The sequence below is a fragment of the Acipenser ruthenus genome, chromosome 9 (assembly GCF_902713425.1).
Source record: "Acipenser ruthenus chromosome 9, fAciRut3.2 maternal haplotype, whole genome shotgun sequence".
NCBI lineage: Eukaryota > Metazoa > Chordata > Actinopteri > Acipenseriformes > Acipenseridae > Acipenser > Acipenser ruthenus.
The window spans coordinates 33,922,261-33,946,991 of record NC_081197.1 but is presented as its reverse complement, the minus strand read 5'-3'; the positions used below and the strand labels follow the sequence as shown (position 1 = coordinate 33,946,991).

The window sequence follows — 24,731 nt, the reverse complement described above, 5'->3', positions numbered from 1 at the left end:
AATTAATTGTGTTTTCTTGGCAACACCAATAATGGTCAGAAAAAATGTAGGATATTTGAATCTTTTTTTATTATTGTTTTAACATTTTTGAGGAGTTTTTAAAAAGGCACAAGTGCTTAAATGTGTTAGCTTGTTTGTTTTAGGTTTTTATTAATACATAGCAAGTAATAATACATAACTGCTCCCATTGTTGGTTTAGTGTTGAGGTTCCTGACCTTTTTAGTTTGTGAGTAATTTCCCCTAATAATATAACGCAGCAATGGCATCCTATTGAGATCTATTTGGAAGATTATTAAATATTTACTGTGTTAGAGTAGTCAGTGAGTGCTGCAGTCACTTTAACCACATTGCTATTGGCTATTTAATGCCCAATGGAAACAAATTTAAAGATTGTGTTTTATTACAATAATATTCTTCCTGCAACAAAGTACTGGTACAGTTCATAGTAAACACTGTGCTTTTGCAAAAGTTTGACAACCTGGTCAGAATCATACTTGCTTAGATTTTAAATGATAAAGGTTTTAAGTTGGAATTCTTCTATTGAAATAAGTTTGCTTCTTCTAGAAATTTCCACAACATCAAATTAATCTTTTCTTAGAGAAGTGTTTGCAGGCTTCATAGAACCGCCAGAAGTAATAAGGGTATCATTTATTTTCATGGTCATAAATGCTTTATTACCTTGGAGTCCAAATTGGATGATAGGATCGTAGCCTGGCAACCTGACATCATTGTAAACACTATAGCTAGGAGTGTTGTTTTAATCCATTGTGTTTTTCTTGTTTAAATCTTTTGTTTTTGGCCTGCAGTAATTAGTGACCTTGGACTGCCTGTTATTTATAATGGCAGTGCTACTTTCCTGACATGCATTGTGATTTAAGGACATTCACTGACTTTAAGCCAGTGCCAAGCCAAATACACAGTATAACCAAAACCCACTCACACTTTTTTTTAATTTAGACGTGGTATTGTCAATGCAGTGCTATTTCTGTACTGTGGTTGATGTAGTGCTACATTTATCCATCCGTTATTTTTTAATTAGGTAAAAATTCTTGAATCCAGACAGTTGATGAGATATGCAAGGACTCTCAACACTGGGTTAAAGTACGCTATGCTAAAGAGAGCTGTTTCAGCTGACACAGCACCCCCAGGAGACAGACTTATAAAGTAATAACTCCAGCTTGGACAGGATGCCAGATCGTGTAATTGCTGGGTTAGGAGCAAATGTAAAAACTAAGTGAACAAAGAGAGTGGGAGTTAAGCATGATCTCAGATCATTTTCAAATTTGTCAGAGCCTGGGACCGAGACAGATCTGTCCACAATGAAAATTAATCTTGATGTACTCTATTTGTATTAGAGTTTATTTTTAATTAGGAATGCAGATCTGGGGAGACGTGTGTGTGTGAGGGTTTGTTAGTTTTGGAGAGCAATAATCATTATGTTACATTGTACGAGGAGACGTTGCTGCTGCCTAAAAAAATAAATAAACATTGCAGTTCTGTATTATTCCAAGTTTTTGAAGTTATTTAATAAGTTAATTTATTTTCACAGATTTTTATTTTGTAATTTGTATGACCAGTGCAAACGACAAGAAACTACTACTAGACAAACAGGTTATAACTGAAACATTTATCTAATTGGTTTAGTTTCTTATAGTCTTAACTGAGCGTTTTTGAAATTATGGATAATAATAATGTAAAAAGCAAGGGATTGATGGCTTACAAAGAAAGGCGACTAAATCAAACAATTGTGAAAAAACTTGAGAAACAAAATCCATAAAGGACTAGGGGAGGTCTGTGCTATGTGGGAACAACGGATGGCTTTGTTGTATGTACTGTCAGTGTGGCACCTTCTCATGAGCATGTCATTTGAAATTAAACTCCTCACGTCACAACCCACTTCAAAAGACAGTCACCTCTGAACCCTGACAAGGTTGTTGCTCTGCTTGTTGACTGCAGAACATCCTGTAATTCCAGAACAATATGTAAAGAAGAGACAGTAAGAAACCTCACATCCACCAATCCGGAAACATCATTGCAGGGCACTATGACGGTAGAACATTCAGATAAAATGTCTAGCTTTAAAATAAAATAAATAATAATAATAATAATCTGTAAATTTAAAACATAATTGTTTACAGTAACAATAGAGGTGTTGTTTACTGCTTAGTAATTGCAATAAAACCTATTATTGGTTGTCTGTACGTTTTACCTCAATGTGTTCAACTTCCAGACTACATTTGTCTTCTAATCAGGGTTCTATTTAATTCCAAGAAGCCACCAGGTATCTTCACAGCTAGGACAGCAGTGCCATTATCTCTGCAAATAAACTGAACTACATTTAAATAGTTCAACGTGCTGTAGAAGGGGAGACGGAGGGCATTTTTAATGAAACAAGCTTTGTATTACTCAGAAAAAAAAAAAAAAAACTTTGCTATCCTTTGAATTCCCTGGAAGAGTTTTCTATAAGTGTCGATCATAAATTTGTTAAGGAGTATATGAAACCAGCTTTTAAAAGAGTGGAAATTAGTGGAATGCTTAACAAATATTGCTTTTATAGCTGGAACATTGCAGGGCACAAAAGAATCCTTTACACACCAGCCAGAATGCTGTGTGTGTATATAATATATATATATATATACACACACACATACAAATATATATAAATATCCAGGATCTCAGACTGAACCTTTCCAGTGCTGGACAAAGAGAGCACTTAATGTTTTAGCTGCTTTTGTTCAAAGAATGTTGAAGTGTTGAAGTGTCTGGAAACCCAAATCAAATTTTCCAGAGGGCTCTGATGGCATAGTAATTGCCTCACCATGCTCATGCCAAGCCTACCTTGCCAGCAGTTGTTACAAAGCCGTGGTAATGCATTTGTTAAGAATGCTTTTGTTTTAGAGAGAACACTACAGCAAACAGGATTATAGCTGATCGTGTCTGTCTGTTCATCTGTCTGTCACACTCCACAAGGTGAACACTACTGCCTTGATTTTGCTTATGTCAAACACTCCTAAAATGCACATTGAACCACATCCTGTTGAATTGGGGTGCAAAACAGAAGACTGGAATGGAAGAGTTATCTGTGTTAGGTGTGGATTCAAAGCAAGTGAAACATTCTCACACCCAAATAGCCAGAGTTCTCATCTCTCTGTCACCACCCTCGAAACACAGACGTTTTGTCAAGTTGAGCATATCAGTAATTTCCAATGGCTTGTGAGGAATGACTAGAAAGCATTTCATCTGGTTCATTTTAAAGGATTACTCTACCTTTTAAATGCAACATGTGTTTTGTGTCTATACTTGGCCATTATCGTCGGCAACAACAAAAAAAAAAAAGATTCTACCTTGAAATCCTACCGTCAGATGTAATCATTTGAAGTGAATGTTGGCAAACACCACAACATCATTAGTACTATATAGAGAGAGATTAACAGCTAGTCCTTTACAGCAGTACTTACAGTAGGGATTGCATTTTCGGATTCAGATTTTCGGGGTGGGGGGGCAAAGCCAAAGACCAACAACAGGTAAGCAGCAATGAAGGCAGGTACAGTTCTGCCTGTGCTCTTACCTCTCACACTCCTGTTCCAGCAGGGTGGTGAACTCGCAGTTTTGCCTGTGCTCTTACCTCTCACACTCCTGTTCCAGCAGGGTGGTGAACTCGCAGTTTTGCCTGTGCTCTTACCTCTCACACTCCTGTTCCAGCAGGGTGGTGAACTCGCAGTTTTGCCTGTGCTCTTACCTCTCACACTCCTGTTCCAACAGGGTGGTGAATTCGTCGCTCTTCTGCATGTACTCCGTGTGCTTCCTCTTCTCGTCCTCCAGCTCGTAGATGCTTTTCTTGTGGGATTTCTCAACAAGCAGCAGCTGCTCTAACATGCGCCAGTGTGTCTCCTTCTGCTTCTCCACCACCTTGTCTAACTGTGGGCAGAGAAATCAGAAGCTATGGAGGTTGTGACTGATAAATAAAATAAGTATGTACAAAGCAAAGCTCTCTAGGGGCACCACAGCTTGCTGTTTATATTTTGGTTTAGGGGATCAAAACAACATTTGAAAATATATGAAATGAATGATTAAATAAATCAAAACAAGACTGAAATAGATTTTTTTTTTTAATCCCTGCCCTTAATGAGCCACCATACAAATGTGTATCAATTGCACACAAACAGCTACCTTCAACACAAATGTTACAATACAGTCTGATCTGTTAGTCCTGTATGTCTTTGTGAAAGAGGAATATGCAGAAATATAGAAATGATTTGTAAATTAGGCATTACTCCAGTGAAATCCAAAAATACACAAATTCACCCGCTTGGACACAGTGTTTTTGGAAAAGGAAACCATTATAGAACTGGTTTGTCTGTTCAGACTTTACTTTGAACCAATGTTGTGAAAACTGTTCTCTCTAAAACTGATCTGAGACCTATTCCCAGCAGGTCTGAGTTGAACCGGTCTCAGACTGTAGTCTGAATAGTCAGATCTGGAATATGTCTCAGTTTGTTTTTATTCAGCCTAGTCTGTACACGGCTTAATACTTCAATCAAGTTCTGTATAAATGGGTTTTGGTTTTGGGAAAGAGACATGAGCCTAATCCTTCTGAAAACAGTGCTCCACCCATGCATTTCAAAAAGCAAGGAAACTGATTTGTTTTCCACTCTCTCAAGTTGGCCCATTTCTCCCTGATAAGCAAGGCTCCAGTGTGAAGTGATACATGGATTTATGCCTGTGGGGAACAACAGGCTTTTTAAACTATACTGTATTTAATGACTGGCACTCCCAAAACCTTTTATTTGAGTTTAGATGAAGATACTGTAGATATTTGACATCTTCCTCTGCTGTGGAGTCGCTAGGGCTAAATTGATATCGTTTTCAATTAAGGAGAATTCTGCATCCTGTATGACATTTAATCTGACAACATAATGTGATATTTTAGAAAGACCTTAATTTCTGCAGACCTTAACTTACATTAAAACATGTCTGTGACGTTGCCTTGATCTTTGGATTTATTATTTCTACAACTCTTTTAACTAAAAGTGGCTGTGTGCCTTTGAAGAGAAGGGGAGTTTGAAGCAGATTTGTTGATTTACAAATCCACAGAAAACAGAAAAATTATAGTATTACACATTTCAAACGTAACACTTAGAATAAGGGCTTGCAATTTCAGTTTAGTATTTCATATTGTTTGCTAAAAGTAATACAATTATACATTAACAATGTTAAAAAAAAAAAAAAAAGTTTTCATAATTACAAATTCATTTCCACAGAAACACACCCCCTTTCTAATTATTTATTTTTTTCAGACAGGTTCAGGAACAGCAGTAATTTCATCATCACTTAGTAAATCTTTATCAATTACACGGATGTTAGATTTAAACTTTCCTGGCTATAACCACTTCCATTTTGCCTGAGTACTTCTCAAAAACTGATCGCTTGCAATGATATTTAGGTCTTCATCTATTTTAGGTTTGACAAAATGATCGATAACTTTACTCTGTTCCCGGTTCATATCCCTTTGTTTTGCATTTTTATTTTTCTAATGCCACTTTCATGTTCTACATCTGAAACATAGTCCTCACTACTATCTTCACTTACAACAGACACTTTTGTCTATGTAAGTGGGAAAAGAGCGTAAGAAAAGAGCAAAAACCAAATCCAATTACCAAATTAATAATCAATTACGATGAAATGTTTTAAGTGGCAAACAAGTATTTTAAGTGTTGAATCGGTGCCTAACGGCACTCGAAACAGTGAATTATTTGTACTGATCCAACACTTAGCATTGTTTATTCCTTATTAAATGCTCATTCTGTAAATTAAAAAAACAGGCAAACAGTATTTAAAAAATAATAATTCTGATCACATTTTTGGGGGAAAAGAGTACATGCCATTTACTAAACCCACTTCTGCCACAGGCTTCTCGTAAATGTCTTCCTGCCACTCTGTGGCCTTCCCCTGGATGGCATCTCTCTGGAGGGCCTGCAAGACATTCTGTGGGGTCACAAAGCCGTACTGGGCTTCTAGCAGAGCCAAGTCGATCTTCTGTGCTTTGAGGACAATGATGACCTCATCGCGAGCCTAAAAGATAGCACAAGCTTTAAAGCAGATAATGCTGATTGTGTTGATATATTGCTTCTCTATTGAGGATAGTGAATTAGCAAGGGGACCTGGAGTACAGCCCATGTAAAGTTTGGAATAACCATAAACTAACCACATTAGTGAAATAAAGATATTTTGTCATAAAGAAAACAATGAATGCATATAAATCATTTTAGACATTATCGTGAAGTGCAACCAATTGCAAAGTAACACGCGTATGTTAACTAATCATTGCAGACTTCCAACAGTGTTACATTATATTAAATTCAATATTGACAAGTTAAAAATAATCTTTAATACACCAGATGCTATCACACAAGTGTTCTTGCCAGGACTGGCTTCTGCTGCTGTATGCTGAACAGCCAGAACAAGAATATCATTTGAATCTTGTACAGAAACTTGTAATTCTGACCTGGAGCTCCCCCTCCATCATGCTGAGCAGAAAAAGCAGGTCATCCCGGGAGAGCTCCCTGCCCTTCCCTGTGGCCACACCCCCTGCCCTGTGGCTCCGCCCGGCTCCTCTCTTGTGGTTCCTCAGGATAGTCCCAGTGTCTTCTGAGGGGTCGCTCTCCTTGACTGTCCGTTTGGCTCTCCCTGTCTCACTGCTGGCCGAGTCCCCGCATTCAGAGTTCCTGCGTCTGGAGCGAGCGCGATACTGGGTTCGCTTCATCTTCACAGGATGTTACTACGAGAGCGCTTGGTTATCTACCAGAGAGGGGAAAAAAAATAAATGGTTTGAATGGTCTAACTGTGAGTGAAGCCCACTTTGCTGTACAGTATGTGACTTCACTCAAAAAAATCTGTGCTGTTCTGCAGTGCATAAGCTGTTGCATGTAACTTGAGAGTGGTTTCTTTTTTCTTGCAGTATTTTTTTCATTAAGTAAATCTCATTCCATTTCTTTCAAATGGATAAAACAAACCCTGAATAATTGGTGTACCCGTTCAAGCCCAGACTCTGCTTATATAATGTAAAACACTTAAGGTTTTCATGATTTAACCTAACAGACAAAAGGCCTTTTCAGTGATTGCTGAGATAATAATAATTTATTACAGCTCACCAATGCCACATACAGACGGTTCTTGCTTTTATATTTTGGCATCCTAAGTTGAATGTAAAAAGTTGTACCATAGTATGTATGGATCACAGGTTTCATAAGACTCATTGTGTGGAGAGTCTAATTACTCGCCCTAAAATTTTAAATACTGCTGTTTTTTTCACATTAACAGATGGTTAGTGGAAGGTGTGGTATCATAGGAAGCCTCTATTGTAATACAGACTTTAAAGCACCCAGAAGCTTTATTTATACAGTTTACTACTGGAATAACATCAGTGGACAAACGTGTTGTTATAATTAGATTGTGACTTTACTAAATGTATTACGCACTCCTGAGCTTACATTGGATGCGTAACTTAATATGAGGAAATTAGCTAATATTGCCTGTGTCTGTCAATGATAATACTTAAATGGTGTAGTTCCCTGCAGGCTTATAAGACAAGGCAGTCATCTTCTGTTCATAGGCTTTTCAACAAAGATAGATACAGTAGGCTGTATAGTAACCACAGCACTACTGTATGTAACCCCCAAAGGAAACCCAACCCTAAACCAGAAACATCACATGTTCATTCAAAGTAGCATATTCAAGGGGGAATGTACGGTATTTAGTTCTGTCTGTGAACTCTTGTGTCCTGAGAATAGACAAAACCATTCACAGTTCATTTACCACTCCAAAGCACCTGGTTCTTTCATCTTAAAATCACTTGATTTAACCAGTTCAGGGAGAAGAAAATGTCTGAAATTACTGCATCTTTGTTTACTTGAATACTTCTTGCACTGATTTTAGTCAACAACCTAGTTGTTTTTTCTTGAGATTTTTCATACGCAATCTCTTTGTTGTTAAGGTCCAATACAACCATGCTCTCACCAGTTTTAGAAAATGATGATTGGCTAAATACCCGACTCAAGATATGGGTGGTCAAAGGTGCTCTCGCCATGGCCAAACAGATCCAGATTTCGAGAGAAAAAAATAAATAAAATGTATTCTGTAATTATGAAAAAAGCTGAACCTCTAAAGTGGCCTGTAGTTGTTAATGATCAGTAAATCAATCAATCAATTAATCTTTATTTTATATAGCGCCTTTCATAGTGAACCACCATCACAAAGCGCTTTACAAGATAGTGATGAACAATGCATAATACATTAAATACAGTGAAATACAGAGCATAGTACATTAAATACAAACAGTAAAAAAAATGCAAATACATTAAGTTTAGGCATATTACATTAAATACAGGGCTAGGATGTGAATTCTAAATATTGTTGATGCGTGTGTCATACAGAACCATACGAATAAGATGGAGTGAAAAACCTGAAACAGCAATTTAGACAACAGCTAATAACAGATATCAGGCCTAAAGAGCATTGAAAACAAGAGAGAACAAGTGGATCTTGTGAGTTGATTTGAAGCGAGCGACTGTGCGAGCTGCACGCAGTAAAGCTGGGAGAGTGTTCTAGAGAGTCTGGGCCAAAAAGAGCGCTCTCTGAGTGTGGTGCACTTTTGCTTCAGTATAACAAGCAAGCCAGAGTCAGAGGACCTCAGCTTGCGTGCAAAGACATAGCGGGTCAGCAGGTTGGAGAGATACTCTGGACCTGTGTGATGAAGGGCCTTGTAGGGAAGCAGGATAATTTTTAAAGTAATCCTGAACTAGCCAGTGCAACTGGGCAAGACTGGGTAATGTGATCATGTTTTTTACGTCTGGTAAGGATCCTAGCAGTGGCATTTTGAACCAGCTGCAATTGGTTTATGGCGTGGGAGAGAGAGTTGCAGTAGTCGAGTCGAGAGGAGATGAATGCATGGCAGAGTATCTCTGCATCCAGGAGGGAAAGGTAGGGATGGACCTTTGAGATGTTTTGGAGGTGGTAGGAGGAGGATTTAACTACAGAGGAGATGTGGGCATCAAAGGAGAGGCTTTGTACAGTGGGAGAAGGCAGCAGCAGACAATTTCCAAGGTTCAAGGAAGCAATATTGAGATTCTTGAGTTGAGTTTTTGATCCTACTAGAAAAAGTTCAGAGTTGTTAGTGTTGAGCTGAAGAAAATTGGCAGACATCCAGGCCTCAATGTCTTGGATGAGCTGAGAGCCGGATCATGGCAGAGGGACATCCAGGGTCTGGTTTTTGATAGAGCTGGGTGTCATCTGCATAGGAGTGAAACCTGAGGCTATGTTGGCGGATGAGGTGACCCAAGGTAAGCATGTAGATGTAGAACAGGAGAGGCCCAAGAACAGACCCTTGAGGAACACACCGCAAGTGACGGGGTTTGCGTCAGCACTGCTTCCATAATAGAAAACAGACTGCATGCATCCAGATAGGTAAGAGGACAGCCAGGAGAGACAGGTTCCAGAGATCCCAGCATACTTCTGAAGGCAGTCAAGAAGAATGCTATGATCTATGGTGTCAAAAGAAGCAGATCAAGGAGGATAAGGACAGAGGGAACAGCAGCATCATCATTAAGCAGAAGATCATTTACAGTCCTGAGCACAGCAGTTTCGGTACCGTGATGCGGCCGGAAGTCAGATTGCAGAGATTCAAGCATGTTTCATCAGCTGGCTGGCTACAGCCCTTTCAAAGGTTTTGGACAGAAAAGGAAGATTGGATATGGTACGAAGTTAGATAAGACAGCTGGGTCAAGGGAGGGTTTTTTGAGCACTAGCGTTACTCGGGAAGTCTTGAGGGCAGCAGTAACCAGGCCTGAAACCAGGGACAGGTTGAGAGTGTGCATAATGGAAGGAGCAAGGTCAGAAGCACAGAGACGGATGAGATTTGTTGGCCAGGTGTCCAAGGGGCATGTGGCAGTAGTTTATTTCAAGTAAAGGCAGCAGAAAGTACTTTTTAAAAGCTGCTGACCCAAACACGCTATGATCTTTGTGCAGTTAATTTAAGTTTTAAGAATGTGATGAGACAAACAAAGTTCCAAAAGAAGTGCAATCATTCCTACACTGTCCTGCGATCACTAACAATCAATCAGTGCTGAGTTTGCTCATTACATTTTATACATTTTTATAAATAAAAAATATACAGTGCCCTTGACTTTAACAAAATTATTCTTTAGTGCTTTTAGCTAAGATGTCATTTAAATTAAGCAGGTTGCAAAATTTATTAGACTGTACTGTATTGTATTTGTTGGCATCGATTTCCCTAGTGTCCAATCTCTTTGATCCCTCCATAAAGGAAATACCACTTCCTCTAATCCTCCAGTTGTCAGCATCATTGCGATTCCTGATTTCCCTAATTGCAAAACTGGTGGTAGGCTTTCACCACTGAGTGGGCCGAGGTGTTGGGACGTCTGTAAGGGAAACACTTCTATGCTTGTGCATTTATCAGGCCGATCCAGAAAATGAAAAGTCATGAGGAGGCATGCCTGTGTGTTTGAACAGAAAGTGATAGCACACCTGGAAGTGTTTCACCCTCTTCTCCATTCCCAATTTTTAGCACAGAGACTTCCCTTGGGTAACAGGCAGGTCCAGGAAAGACTTCATATAATAAAAGTAAACATTGCTAAGACTATTGACTTTACTCATAAAGCAATTTGAACCTGGACAATTTGCAAACAGCATTTTAAATCAAATGCAAAAAGGAGCCAGGAACCTGATTAGCATATCTGATAACGGATTCTAAAACAAGGATATTTTGCTAAATAGGAGTGTTTTAACCTTTTGTTGCATTTTGTGCTGTATATTGGTCGTTTTTTGTTTGTTTATTTTCAAAACAGTATATATTTTTTGACAAAAAACTATTAATTTGGAAATGATGTGTTTGGGGTCTGACCTTTTTGATCAGGTTTGCCGTTTTGATTTTGAAAATGTAGTACTTTCAAAACAAAAACTTGTTTCTGGTGATGATTTACTTTTGTAATAACAGCATATTTTGTGATCCTGTATTAATAGTAATCAGTATAGCAACTCAATGTGGATTCTTAGTACATTGCAGACCACTATTGGTGTCATATGTATTCCATTAAAAAGTACATGGATTCTTTCAATTACATGATGGCTCTAGATACAGTATGTACGCACAGTTTTCTTTTCTCTCCACTGTGCTGTTGGGCGCTACTAATTTCATTCTAACTTTGACTCTGGAGACCCTATATTGCCTCTAGATACAAAGCAATCAAATCAAAAACAAGAGGTACTTAATGAATCAGATAACTGACAAATGTGCACAATAAAATAAATCAAAACCTCCCTCTATTCATGTTCAGTCCTGCAGGCGCATGATTTGGAATGTTAAAGACAAACACAGACGTTTAGAACAGTGTTAGCGTCTGCATTATAGATCAGTCATATTTCATTTTCGGTTCTTAATTTTCAATTTTTAAAATGCCTTTTTGTCAGTATTGGTTAAAAAAAAAAGTTCTTCCATGTTATAAAACTCATAGACTTACACTAAGGGTAACTCATTCGGAAAAATTACGTACAGTAGGAATGCAAAAAAAATAAGTTGCTTTGGTCTATTGCATAGCAGTTTCACCCATTCTAGTTTTTAATACAGTACAAGCTTGAATAGGCAACAAGCTCAGATGTGTCTTATTAAACCAGGAAAAGATTAAACCGCTATGCAATGGGAGTCTTATTTCTATCCCTGCAACTATATATTGTTCACTCTCATTGCACCATTGATTTTAATACCATTTTGTTATATTCTGTGTTTTGAAAGGATAGCATGCTTTGCCTCAGACATATCTAGAATTTTCCATTCAAGAAATAGGGTTAGGCATTTCAATGTTTTTAATGTAAATATTTAGAGGGGATCTTAATTGTTTCGTGAGAAGGGAACCCTTGTGGTCACAGTAAAAATAGATTAATGTTTGTGTTGAAAGGCTGTACACTTGCTGTTGCACTCTTAACAGGAAATGTGTTTACTATTTTACATTGTGTTCTTTCATATGTGTTTCACTATTAGCAGCAGATTTTTTTATTATTCTTATTTTTATTTTAAGCCTCTCAGCTTGGCTAGAAATCATAGAAGAATCAGCCAACACTGTAGGGTTTAATTAGTGACCATATGAGGAAAAAAAAAAACTTTTAGTTATTGTTTTCTAGTTCAAATAATAATATTTATAGTGTTTTTTACATGCAGCCCTCCAAGGCACCATACAACAAACAATGTACAATAATTCATGATCATTTCATTACATCAGGTGCATTAGTCATACTATGGTGAAACAAAGCCTATATTTGCAATTACATTTCTTCTGGTAATAAATCTACATGAAGAAATGATTAATATAAATAATGAGCTGAATCCTTACAAGTCAGAGCCAGGGGGGTTTAGATTTTCTTTTGAAAAGTAGAGCCAAGGGAACAATGTTTCCAGTTTATTCTAGTGCAGGTGCATGTCATTCTCTCTAGGCCCCAGATCAAAGAGGAGAATCTGGAATTGAGTAACAAAGTATGTGCTTTTGTGAAAGTATTTAGACTGGGAAACTAATGAACAATTATCCTAGATCAGGGTGTCAAACTCAGTTGCTGGAGGGCCGCAGTGTCTTTTGGCTTTCATTCCACCCAAGCTCTAAATTACTTAATTTGTCTAATAATTTGTTTTAATTGGACAAATGTAACACTTCTCTCCAGGCCTAAAAATGTTTTTTTTAAGTAGTGTACCTTGATTCAAGTGCATTTTTTAAATCAGCAACTGTAAAAGACCTTAAACAAATATTAAACATGTCCAATTGAACAATGAGATCAGTTAAGTTAATTGTGAGCTTAAGTTGGAACGAAAACCAGAAGACCCTATGACCCTCGATGACTGGAGTTTGACACCTATGCCCTAGATGAGATACAATCACTTTGTGTCCTGTGTCTTGTTTTTTTTTTACTCTCTCTCTTTTTCTTACTGAAATAAAATAAAGCTCCTCCACAAATATAACTTCCAAAGATCATTCTGAATAAAACCTTCCCTGCTCCGAAACCAGTGTTTTTCTCTCGGTAAAGGCCATCTCAGGTCAGATAAATACATTCTCAATTAATAATATCATTAACTGAAACTATAAATGTCTACCTCAAAAACCAATGTCATGCTTTTAAAGAAAAAAGCATAAGCTTGGACAGTGAGACATGTTTTTTTTTTTTTTCTTGTGGAAGTCTAACTAAGGCCATTGGTTTTTGAGTGTTTGCAGTTGTGTACAGCATTTTTGTTGACTTTGCATTGCATGATTGTTAAATGGAATTATTCCCCTTGCACAAAAAGACCCCCCTTTCCATCAGAAACAACAGCTGTAGGATAGTAACAGGATCACCCAGTGATCAGACGCTGCGACTCGCCAAAATTACAGACTGTCTTATTCTAGCTTGGACTTTCCCTGTAGAAAAAGTGGAATGTGATATATAATTAAATATTTTGCTCTACTACAAAGTTTCCAGTTAGATTCCAAGCCAAGTTGGCTCCAATTAACTCATTTCAATCTGGTGGCTGTGTTTAGTGTCTCTATCACTTATAATTGGCTTAAAGTGAGCAGTAAATGATTGCTTGCTCAGGAGGAAGGGAGCTGAGTGATGGGCATTCTGCTAACTTGTACTGTAGTTTTTCAATAACATTGAAAAGTACGTACTGTCAAATCTGACAAAACTTAAGTGTAAATGTCAGTGTGTTCTGTGATTTCGAGGCCCAAGAACTCCACCGAACAAGTAAGATTGCACGATGCACAGTCTCTAGTGATTTTAGACATTTTCCTTTTGCAGAGTTTTATTGTAAGGTGGAAGACTGCTTTGACCTTCCCAAAGCTTTACTGTGAAAAAGATACAATTTGAACCTACAGTACTTATTGTCTCGTCTGCTGTAGGCAACATCTTGTATGCAATTTAGACTTAGACTCTCTTCTGCCCATTTGGATTAAAAAACATCTTATTAATTACAGACTTTTTTGTCATCCCACACTTCTAATAGATTCAAAATGTAAACGTATCATGTCTGTTGCTGAAATATCTCAACAGCAGTAAAAAAAAGTAGTTTTTTCTTCATTTTTAATACATCGCTAAAGGCAGTAAATAACTTCAATCCACAAATCACTGATGAAAACACCAGCCAAAAAAGTGTGTCTACTTGACTGTCTACCCTGTTGGGATATACCACAGCGGAATCGTTTTACAGCACTGGGGAGTAAACTTGGAACGTACTGTACAGTATACAGTAACCAGAGAGCTACTAGTCCAATTGTGATGAAACATACTTAAACACAAGTTGATGAGTGCATCGGATTCTGAGGATATATGGATATGACACTTTTTCTATGGACTTTCTTTAGTTTCTAAATCTGGTTGGGTATATGGAGCCATCTGTATGTCAAACTTACAATGTTACCTGTGCATACAGTGTCTGTAGGTCATGGTGGTGCCTTTGTGGTAGTGAAAGATTAAAGAAGGGGCATGGAAAGCTTTATACAGAATTCTGCCTGGAAACTGTTGTCATGGTGGTTAATGAAAGTAATGGCAGATGGCGAAACCAGAGTGTAATGTGTTTGAGTTTCAGGCAGCTTTTGGCAATAGGTTTTCAGTTTTTATTGGAAGCACCAGTATGTTTCTTAGGCTACTTATTAAAGTACACTGTCCCTGTATACACCGGACACTGTACAGAGCCCTTTTAATTGTATTTAATTTGTTTGTGCACATAAGATAGTAATTTAGACTATGCCACAAAGGGATTTGTTTAAGCTTTTTTAGTTCTGTATGTTTTACTTTTCAAGTGGTTAACTGACAACAAGACCTCCAGTATCCCAACAAGTGTTAAAACGAGGAGATTGTTACCTCGAAGTTAACATTTGTAGCCACAGTCACTCTTCACAGCAACGATATAAAGTCCTAACCAAAGTGGCTCTAATTAAAAATGTGCTGGAAAAAGAAAGTGCTTGTTTATTTTGTACACGAGTGCCGTGCCGGCTGTCGCTTGCCACTGTAGTAAAGCCCATTACCAAAATGAAATTCAGACCGAAAATCTTTCCTCCTTAATTTTCTACTGTTTTCTTTCTCTGCAGGGCTATTTGTTCTGTGTAGGGGGACCAAAAAACAGTTATAACACTAGTTTTCATAAAATCTTAGTCATCTAAGTGGGCCTGCTTATTTTAAGAAGGTAATTAGCCTACTTTATTTTTCTTTCCAAACACTTCAAATTTAGGCATTTTTATTTCGGCACCATAATATATTTTTTTTAACTAATATTAATATATGACCTTCTTTATTTTGGCTCAAACAACACCGCCTATTAGTGATGTCTACAAAGTGCACCTGTATCCGCTGCATGCAGTTACTTTAAAGGATACTTTCTTACTTAGTTAAAATCGTGTGTGTGTGTGTCACTGTATAAACTGTTGAAGTAGGACACATTCAAGATGGGAGTGTGCTGACGCTGATACTCCAGAAAATTTGCCAGAATAACACTACATACAGTAGAGGCTACTGATTGAATGGTAAATTAATTGCAACAGGTACAGTAAGTAGTCTAGTCTGTAAAACCTAAAATTTGATGTTGGTTTTGTATATTACCTTTTCTTTCAATAACTATTACAAGCTTTTTATTAGTGAGTATTGTGTATAAAATAAACATATAAATTAATCTGGTGTCAGCAAAGTATTTTTGATTGAAAAGAAAATGGAGATCTGTGGGCACAAGCGGCTGGAAAACTACACTGAAAGAGGGCTGGCACACAAAGCTGTGGATGACGTAGCCAGACATTTGTACAGACTCCCAGAAACATAAAAGAAAATCGCGTTTGACTATTTTTATAGCCATGTAGTCTTATGTTTTAGGGAGATCTCCTGGAGCCTAAGAAATCTGCAAATAGTGGCATTATCTGTTTATTGAAGTAATGTCTCCACCGCTCCAAACATTTCAGTGCTATTGTTTCAAATAGGTTCACTGTGCATGGCGTATTCAGCAAGGACAATATATTTAACTTCAAGAACTAAAAAAGTGAAACACAAATGTTTTCCTGCTGAGAGATTAATGGAGCCACATTATTGCAAATCATTCCAAAGGTCAGTTGGTTTGATGTTTTTGTTCCAATGAGTAATGGCTGAAGACTTGTGCCAAAATAATGCACCATGAATCCACTGTTAATCTCTTTTCTTTTTTTTGGTTAAGAAGTATTGTAGTTTTAGGATACAGGATACAGCACAATCTCACTTGTGATTATCTGCAAATCCTGAGGCAATTACAGCTTCCATACTGAATATTTTTTGCTACATCTTCACCCCTATGCACCGAAGTGCTGTAATTTCGGAGCTTAAGCACCAATGATGCTATCTCTCTTCAATTATGTCCTACGACAATAATAAGCCGTTGGGCAATCAAATCAATCTTTTTGAGCTTTGTCATTGAATAAGGCTAGGCACTAAGAAAAAAAAATGGTATCCCTACATGCCAATTTGGATGATACACTTGAAACATAGACAGGAAACGCGTATACTGGTGCATATTTTGAAGTGGAGGAGGACAAGATCAAGAGGAGGTTTGCAGTTGACAGTATGTGCACCACACTGCATCACTATTTATTTATTTGATTGTTTGCTTGCTTGCTTGCTTACAGTGATGGTCACATTCACATCTCCCCATTATCTTTACAACTGCTGCTTTATGATCACCATATAGTTCGCTTTTCTATAGACTTTTTTTTTTGGTTATTGTTGATTTGCTATTCGTGGTTATATTGAATTCTATACCTTTTGTATATAAATATGATTTTCACTTCATAATGCAAAATTATTGAAAGTCAGGAAATATACAATATATTAGTTTATATGCCAAAAATGAAATGCATTTATTTGTTTGTTTGCTTGCTTTACAGTGGTGGCCACATTTAGCATTGCCCCAATATAGTTAGGTTTACTGCTTTGTCGCCATTTATAGTTAGTTTTTCTATGTACTTTTTTTGTTGTTGTTATAGTTCGTTTTTCTGTAGACTTTATTTGTTATTTGCTATTCATAGTTATATTGAATTATATAAAGTTATAAATATGATTTTTCTCATCATAAAGCAAAATTATTGAATAATTTAATAAAAATTGCATTTTTTTACTTCAAGGTTAAAAGGTTGTACATACGATTTGACAATGTACTTTGTGATATTTTCCTTAGTCTGGACTACTTACATAAAATAGCTGATAGTGCTAAAAAAAAAAAAATTCTGACATTTTGTCATACAGAGACCATGGCTCGGACAAAGTCTTGTAGCTCCTCAACGGTAGAAGCTGTTTGAAATCTGATATTTTATTTGAAATCCTCATAAGTTCAACTGTAGCGTCGTAATATTTTTTTTCTATGTCTAACGTAGAAAGGGGTCAAAATTGACAGTTTAAAAAAATAAATAAAAAAATTATAAATATTATGATTTTTGGTGGGGAGGGGGACCTTTTTGTGGATATATTGGGTTTTGATTTTTGATTTTAAGGTTGCCAACCCTTGGTGTAGAGCAATTCCAGTAGTTGGGTGCAGAATGGATAGAAGAGAGTTTGAAAGGAGCATGCTTGTGTGTGTAAAAATGTCTTGTTTCTGTAGTTTTTGGTAATAATGAACTACGGTACCACATAACATTAAAACCAGAATCACTTACAAAAATAGCTGTAGTCCTATTTTAGTTCTGTCTTTCAGAAATATGACTCAGTTGTTTGGGCTGATATAATCTGGAAATGGAAGTGAAGTCAGTTTTTAAGGATTGCTATTTTTACTACAACTCTTGGAATATAAAGTCTGTCTAGTATTAAATTAGCAGGAGCTGTATTAGGAATTATATGCATACTGAATGGTAATGCACCTTTTAAAGATGCGGGGCATAATGCTGCCTACCAGAGCCATTTGCAATATACAGCAAATACAATATGGCAATTTTTTCTGTTTGAACCGTAGTTGGTGCCAAACAGTACAGCGGCGTACTGGTATTGGGATATTGGATGAAGCACAGACGCAAATCACTGGTGTTTTTTTTTAAGTGAAAAATTGCTACAGGGTTTCTTTTTTTCTTTTCTGTCAGCACTACAAAAATGTTCTTTACTTGTACTTATTTATTTAGGCTAGGAGGAATACGATACCAATCAGACCTGCCTGTTTATTGCTGCACTGTATCTTAATGTTCAGTGCATGGCACTGCAACTCAGGGACGCGCTCCATAAATACATGTATGCAGCTCAGTCTAGGTTCTTTAGGCAGATGCTGTGCTTTCTCGTCAAAAGCAGTTCCAGGACTTTTCATGTTTTTAGTCTGACTTATCAGTTTTACATTTGTTTTCTTTCTATTTCCTTATGGTAGCTGCCATTTCTCAAGCAATTACTATGTCAGATCTTCTTAAAGGGTCCATCTGAAAAACAGGAGAATCCTGGTATACAGTATTCACTATCTCTTCTGTTTTGATGGAAGGACAAAGGCAAATTTGCTGAGAAAAATTAGCAATAAACAGAACTGAGCAGTTTTAAGTACTGAGTGTCACGGTACAGTAGTTACTCTTGCCAAGTTGGAAAAGAAAGCAGTAACTACTACAGCTCCCTACAGGACCACACTTTATAACTTTGGTATCTCCTAAACTATCCCTATGGTTTGAATGCCATTCTACTTCTGTTGCGGTAAAAATCTTGACACTCTCTTAACACCAATAAAAAACAAAAATGTATATTGATAGATTAGAAATACACAGTCAGTGCTTTGTTTTGTTTCATTTCAGCTGCATCAAATATGGGTTTATTCTGGAGCACAATGTTGTAGCCAAAAATATGTCACAAAGTTAAATCTAAGTTGTCTAGATTGTCTACAATATAAATCCCTTTAGTCATGTATTAGTTTCTCATTGAGACATGGGTTCAAGTCACTTGATTTTCAAAAATATTGAAAATTGCTGGGATATACTACTTTTTAAAAAAGTACAAAAACAGTCCAATTACAATAGATCAGCAGGGATGGAACTAAGACTCCAATTGCATAGCAGTTTGATCCATTCCTGATTTTACTACGAGTTTAATAAGACACACCTGAGCTTGTTACCTATACACTGTGGCTAATCAAAAAAAACTGGAATGAGCCCAGTTATAAAACAAATGAGGCTATACCCTCTTTTCAGGTCACTAGTTCTCGAAACAATACGTTTTGAAAAACTACAGCTTTAGAAATCATTGAAAAGTGTGGTTTTGGTCCTTGTCAAATTCAACCAATGAGAAATGTACCACAAGGTTCAATGATTAGTCTACTTTAATTTGCATTACATACAGTACTGTTACGTTAGAGTCTTCTCTGGTATGTAAAATATTTAATCAAACGAAACTCACATTTCCTTCTTGAGCACCCACCATATGCTGTAGCCAAGTTTTTTAAAAAAAAAGCCACTCAGTTTTATTTATAGAATGGAACCCTCATTTGCTGATAGATAATAACAGAGCAGCACAAACAGGCACCAGTTTGTCTGCATTAGCTCATGTATTCTGGATAACTGTGCTGTGAACTGTGGAAACTTGTGAAATTCTACCGTGACTCGCTAACTTCTCACTGTCATACGTGCAGTATTAACAAGAAGAATCACCCTGCTCCCAATTTGAGAGTCTAGTCCAGCAGCTCCAGGCTCCAGCTGGTGTCATTGATTCTTGTTGATATGTCAGCAACCCCCCGCATTTGGGCCTACATAATCAGTACCATTACTGTTGATCTGGATCCCTGTACAGGCCCAGAAAGCAGAGAGGCCGCTTGTGAAAGGATAGCGTCACGGCAAGGCTGGCTGCCACCAGGAGGGAGACTCAGAGATGGGAGATTTGTGGTTTAAGCACCAAAGCGCTTTTTTTTTTATTAAAGCGAAATAAAAAGGTTTAAACACAGAAGCAATAATGTAAACAAAAGAAACTCACTCCCAAGCAATGCTGTCATGGTGCGATAGTGGAGAACACTGCCTGCTACTCTCGGCTCTTTTCCTAACTACCTCTTCCAAGTAATGGATTTTTCTTCCCTTTTATACCATGGGGCTGGGACTTGATTGATGATTATTCAATCAAGACCCAGCCACATTCCAGAGATGGAATTAACCCCATCCCTGCAAAACTTAAATTCAAAATAATAAATCTTTATTGAAAACACCCATAGCTAAACAAAACACTATTTACTGGCAACTTGATATAGGTCTGAAGTTATCTTAGCTGATGTTGTTTAAAATAACTAACTTTTGATTCATGTTCTTGTTTCAGACTTTTTAATGCACCCCGGTGGCCTCAAAGGGGCTCTCAAACATGAGTGCAGATGGTACACCAGAATGTAACCATTAACCGGTCCCCTTGCAACACTCTGTCCCAAAGAATTACATCAGTAAAAAATACCACATAGAACAAATGTAATATTTCTGACATCCACTGGGGCCAGTGTGTTGCAGGGGGATAGGTTAATGGTTACACTGAGTTACCAGGATGTTATGACTGGAACAAAAAATGATAGACTGTACAAAGTGAATCTAAAGAAGAACATTAGTTAAGATAACTCCTAGCAAGCTGTTCTTATCCTTCCGCATATGATTGACATTTTCGCAATGTGGATAAATAGCTTGTGGTAAACAAACTGTTATGCTAGTTTTATCTCAATTCGTGATCTGGTAAACAACCCTACCATGATAAATCACTTTTCACTCTTTAAGGAACCCACAAATGTGTAAATGCAGTATAAGCGTCAGCCAAACATCTTGTTTCCTCGTAGAGCTCGCTCTACCCTGTCAGCACTCCAGCAGAAGTGTGTCTGTGATGGAAAGGTGAGGTGAGGAGAGGAATGTGGGTGTCTCCATTCCTGCCTGTCTGTCTTCAGGCTTTACTGTGTGTGAAAACGCATGACCAGGGAGGAGAAACGGACATTCCTGCAGGCTTACCTCAGGTTCCCAGTGGCATGATTGATGCTGCCAAGCTGGAGAGGGGCTGACGTAGCGGCGCAGCACGCAAACTATACCTGAGAATTATCTAAAAACTGCGAAAGCTGCTGTGTGTTTAATGTCTGTGTGAGTCATGCAGTGCCATCCTTTCCTTTGCTCTTGCTGCAGAGCGCTTACCTCAGCCCCAAACACTCACCACCCCTTGCCAGATCTGATTACTGCAAACAGTTGTGTTCTAATGGGTTCTAACCTTTCATTTGGATAATGAGTGTTACAGTAGGCACCTACATTCATCAAAGGGATTTCTCTCTCTCTCTCTCTCTCTCTCTCTCTCTCTCTCTCTCTCTCTCTCTCTCTCTCTCTCTCTCTCTCTCTCTCTCTCTCTCTCTCTCTCTCTCTCTCTCTCTCTCTCTCTCTCTCTCTCTCTCTATATAATATATATATATATATATATACATATACATATACAGACGTGCTCAAATTTGTTGGTACCCTTACAGCTCATTGAAATAATGCTTCATTCCTCCTGAAAAGTGATGAAATTAAAAGCTATTTTATCATGTATACTTGCATGCCTTTGGTATGTCATAGAATAAAGCAAAGAAGCTGTGAAAAGAGATGAATTATTGCTTATTCTACAAAGATATTCTAAAATGGCCTGGACACATTTGTTGGTACCCCTTAGAAAAGATAATAAATAATTGGATTATAGTGATATTTCAAACTAATTAGTTTCTTTAATTAGTATCACACATGTCTCCAATCTTGTAATCAGTCATTCAGCCTATTTAAATGGAGAAAAGTAGTCACTGTGCTGTTTGGTATTATTGTGTGCACCACACTGAACATGGACTAGAGAAAGCAAAGGAGAGAGTTGTCTGAGGAGATCAGAAAGAAAATAATAGACAAGCATGGTAAAGGTAAAGGCTACAAGACCATCTCCAAGCAGCTTGATGTTCCTGTGACAACAGTTGCAAATATTATTAAGAAGTTTAAGGTCCATGGAACTGTAAGCAACCTCCCTGGGCGCGGCCGCAAGAGGAAAATCGACCCCAGATTGAACAGAAGGATAGTGCGAATGGTAGAAAAAGAACCAAGGATAACTGCCAAAGAGATACAAGCTGAACTCCAAGGTGAAGGTACATCAGTTTCTGATCGCACCATCCGTCGCTTTTTGAGCGAAAGTGGGCTCCATGGAAGAAGACCCAGGAGGACTCCACTTTTGACAGAAAAACATAAAAAAGCCAGACTAAAATTTGCTAAAATGCATATTGACAAGCCACAATCCTTCTGGGACAATGTCCTTTGGACAGATGAGTCAAAACTGGAGCTTTTTGGCAAGTCGCATCAGCTCTATGTTCACAGACGAAAAAATGAAGCTTTCAAAGAAAAGAACACCATACCTACAGTGAAACATGGAGGAGGCTCGGTTATGTTTTGGGGCTGCTTTGCTGCGCCTGGCACAGGGTGCCTTGAATCTGTGCAGGGCACAATGAAATCTCAAGACTGTCAAGGCATTCTGGAGCGAAACGTACTGCCCAGTGTCAGAAAGCTCTGTCTCAGTCTCAGGTCATGGGTCCTCCAACAGGATAATGACCCAAAACACACAGCTAAAAGCACCCAAGAATGGATAAGAACAAAACATTGGACTATTCTGAAGTGGCCTTCTATGAGTCCTGATCTGAATCCTATCGAACATCTATGGAAAGAGCTGAAACTTGCAGTCTGGAGAAGGCACCCATCAAACCTGAGACAGCTGGAGCAGTTTGCTCAGGAAGAGTGGGCCAAACTACCTGTTAACAGGTGCAGAAGTCTCATTGAGCTACAGAAAACGTTTGATTGCAGTGATTGCCTCTAAAGGTTGTGCAACAAAATATTAGGTTAGCGGTCCCATCATTTTTGTCCATGCCATTTTCATTTGTTTTCTTATTTACAATATTATGTTGAATAAAAAATCAAAAGCAAAGTCTGATTTCTATTAAATATGGAATAAACAATGGTGGATGCCAATTACTTTTGTCAGTTTCAAGTTATTTCAGAGAAAATTGTGCATTCTTCGTTTTTTGTGGAGGGGTACCAACAAATTTGAGCACGTCTGTATATATATATATATATATATATATATATATATATATATATATATATATATATATATATATATATACAGTGCCGTGAAAAAGTATTTGCCCCCTGTCTGATTTTCTGCATTTTTGCACATTTCTCACATTGTATTTGGTCAGACTTTTGTGGGTTGCAGTAGTATATAGAGCGAGTCTGAGAGAAAATATGACACCAAAGTTTGGTGCTTCTTTCATTTGTTTGGTATGCAAGGTAATCAAACATGCAATCTTCAGGTGTGAAAGTTATTGCCCCCCTAGTTAACTCAACTCAATTTAAAGGGATAATTAGGGTCAGCTGTTTGAGTACTTTGGTTAACAACCAGGCCTGATTTGGGCCAGCCCTAACTTTGGCACCATCAGAATGAAGTTGTCAGCACACAGGTTCTAGATGCACATCATGCCACGAACAAAAGAAATTCCTGAAGACCTCCGTAAAAAAGTTGTTGATGCCTATCAGTCTGGAAAGGGTTACAAAGCCATTGCTAAGGCTCTGGGGCTCCACCAAACCACAGTCATTGTCCAAATGGAGAAAGTTTGGGACAGTAGTGAATCTTCCCAGGAGTGGCCGTCCTGCCAAAATCTCTCCAAGAGCAAGGCGTAAAATCGTCCAGGAAGTCACAAAGAACCCTAGAACAACATCCAGGGATCTGCAGGCCTCTCTCTCCTTGGCTAAGGTCAGTGCTCATGACTCCACCATCAGAAAGACACTGGGCAAAAATGGGATTCATGGCAGAGTAGCAAGGAGGAAACCATTGCTCACTAAGAAGAACATGAATGTTCGTCTCAAGTTTGCCAAAAAGCAAATGGATGATCCTCAAGAGTTCTGGAACAATGTTTTATGGACAGATGAGTCAAAAGTGGAACTTTTTGACCAACATGGGCCCCGTTATGTCTGGTGAAAACCAAACACTGCATTCCACAGCAAGAACCTCATACCAACGGTCAAGCATGGTGGTGGTAGTGTCATTGTTTGGGGATGCTTTGCTGCATCAGGACCTGGACGTCCTTGCCATCATTGAAGTAACCATGAATTCTGCTCTGTATCAGAGAATTCTACAGGAGAATGTCAGGCCATCCGTCCGTGAGCTGAAGCTGAAGCGCAGCTGGGTCATGCAGCTAGACAATGATCCGAAACACACAAGCAAGTCTACATCAGAATGGTTGAAGAACAAGAAATGTAAAGTTTTGGAATGGCCTAGTCAAAGTCCAGACCTAAACCCCATTGAGATGTTGTGGCAGGACCTGAAACGATCAGTTCATGTTCAACAACCCACAAATGTCACTGAGTTGAAGCAATTCTGCATGGAGGAGTGGGCCAAAATTCCTCCATGGCGCTGTGAGAGACTAATCAATAACTACAGGAAGCGTTTGGTTGCAGTTAGTGCTGCTAAAGGTGGCGTAACCAGTTACTGAGTCTAAGGGGGTGATTACTTTTTCACACGGGGGCATTGGGTGTTGCATAACTTTCTTTAATAAATAAATGAAATATGTATCAAATGTTTATGTTATTTGTTCACTCAGGGTCCATTTTATCTAATATTAGGTTTTGGTTGAAGATCTGATAACATTCAGTGTCAAAAGAATGCAGAAAATCAGATGGGGCAAATACCTTTTCACGGCACTGTGTGTGTATATGTATATATAGATATAG

General features: G+C 38.0%; 2 protein-coding genes across 5 annotated transcripts in view; one reads left to right on the top strand and one right to left on the bottom strand.

Annotated features, from left to right (window-relative positions):
- The window catches only part of cmss1 (cms1 ribosomal small subunit homolog), a 139,845-nt gene that overhangs the window by 63,112 nt on the left and 52,002 nt on the right, over positions 1–24,731 (top strand). The window lies entirely within an intron of this gene.
- LOC117405894 (filamin A-interacting protein 1-like) overlaps positions 1–24,731 on the bottom strand; it is a 110,790-nt gene that overhangs the window by 58,542 nt on the left and 27,517 nt on the right. For all 3 annotated transcript variants that reach the window (XM_034009381.3, XM_034009382.3, XM_059029872.1), the window contains exons 2-4: positions 6,506–6,798; positions 5,899–6,072; positions 3,740–3,918 (exon numbers count right to left, since the gene is read on the bottom strand). In XM_034009381.3, coding sequence (XP_033865272.1) covers positions 3,740–3,918; positions 5,899–6,072; positions 6,506–6,763 — 611 coding nt within the window. In that variant the 5' untranslated portion in view covers positions 6,764–6,798. The remainder of the gene's footprint in view (positions 1–3,739; positions 3,919–5,898; positions 6,073–6,505; positions 6,799–24,731) is intronic.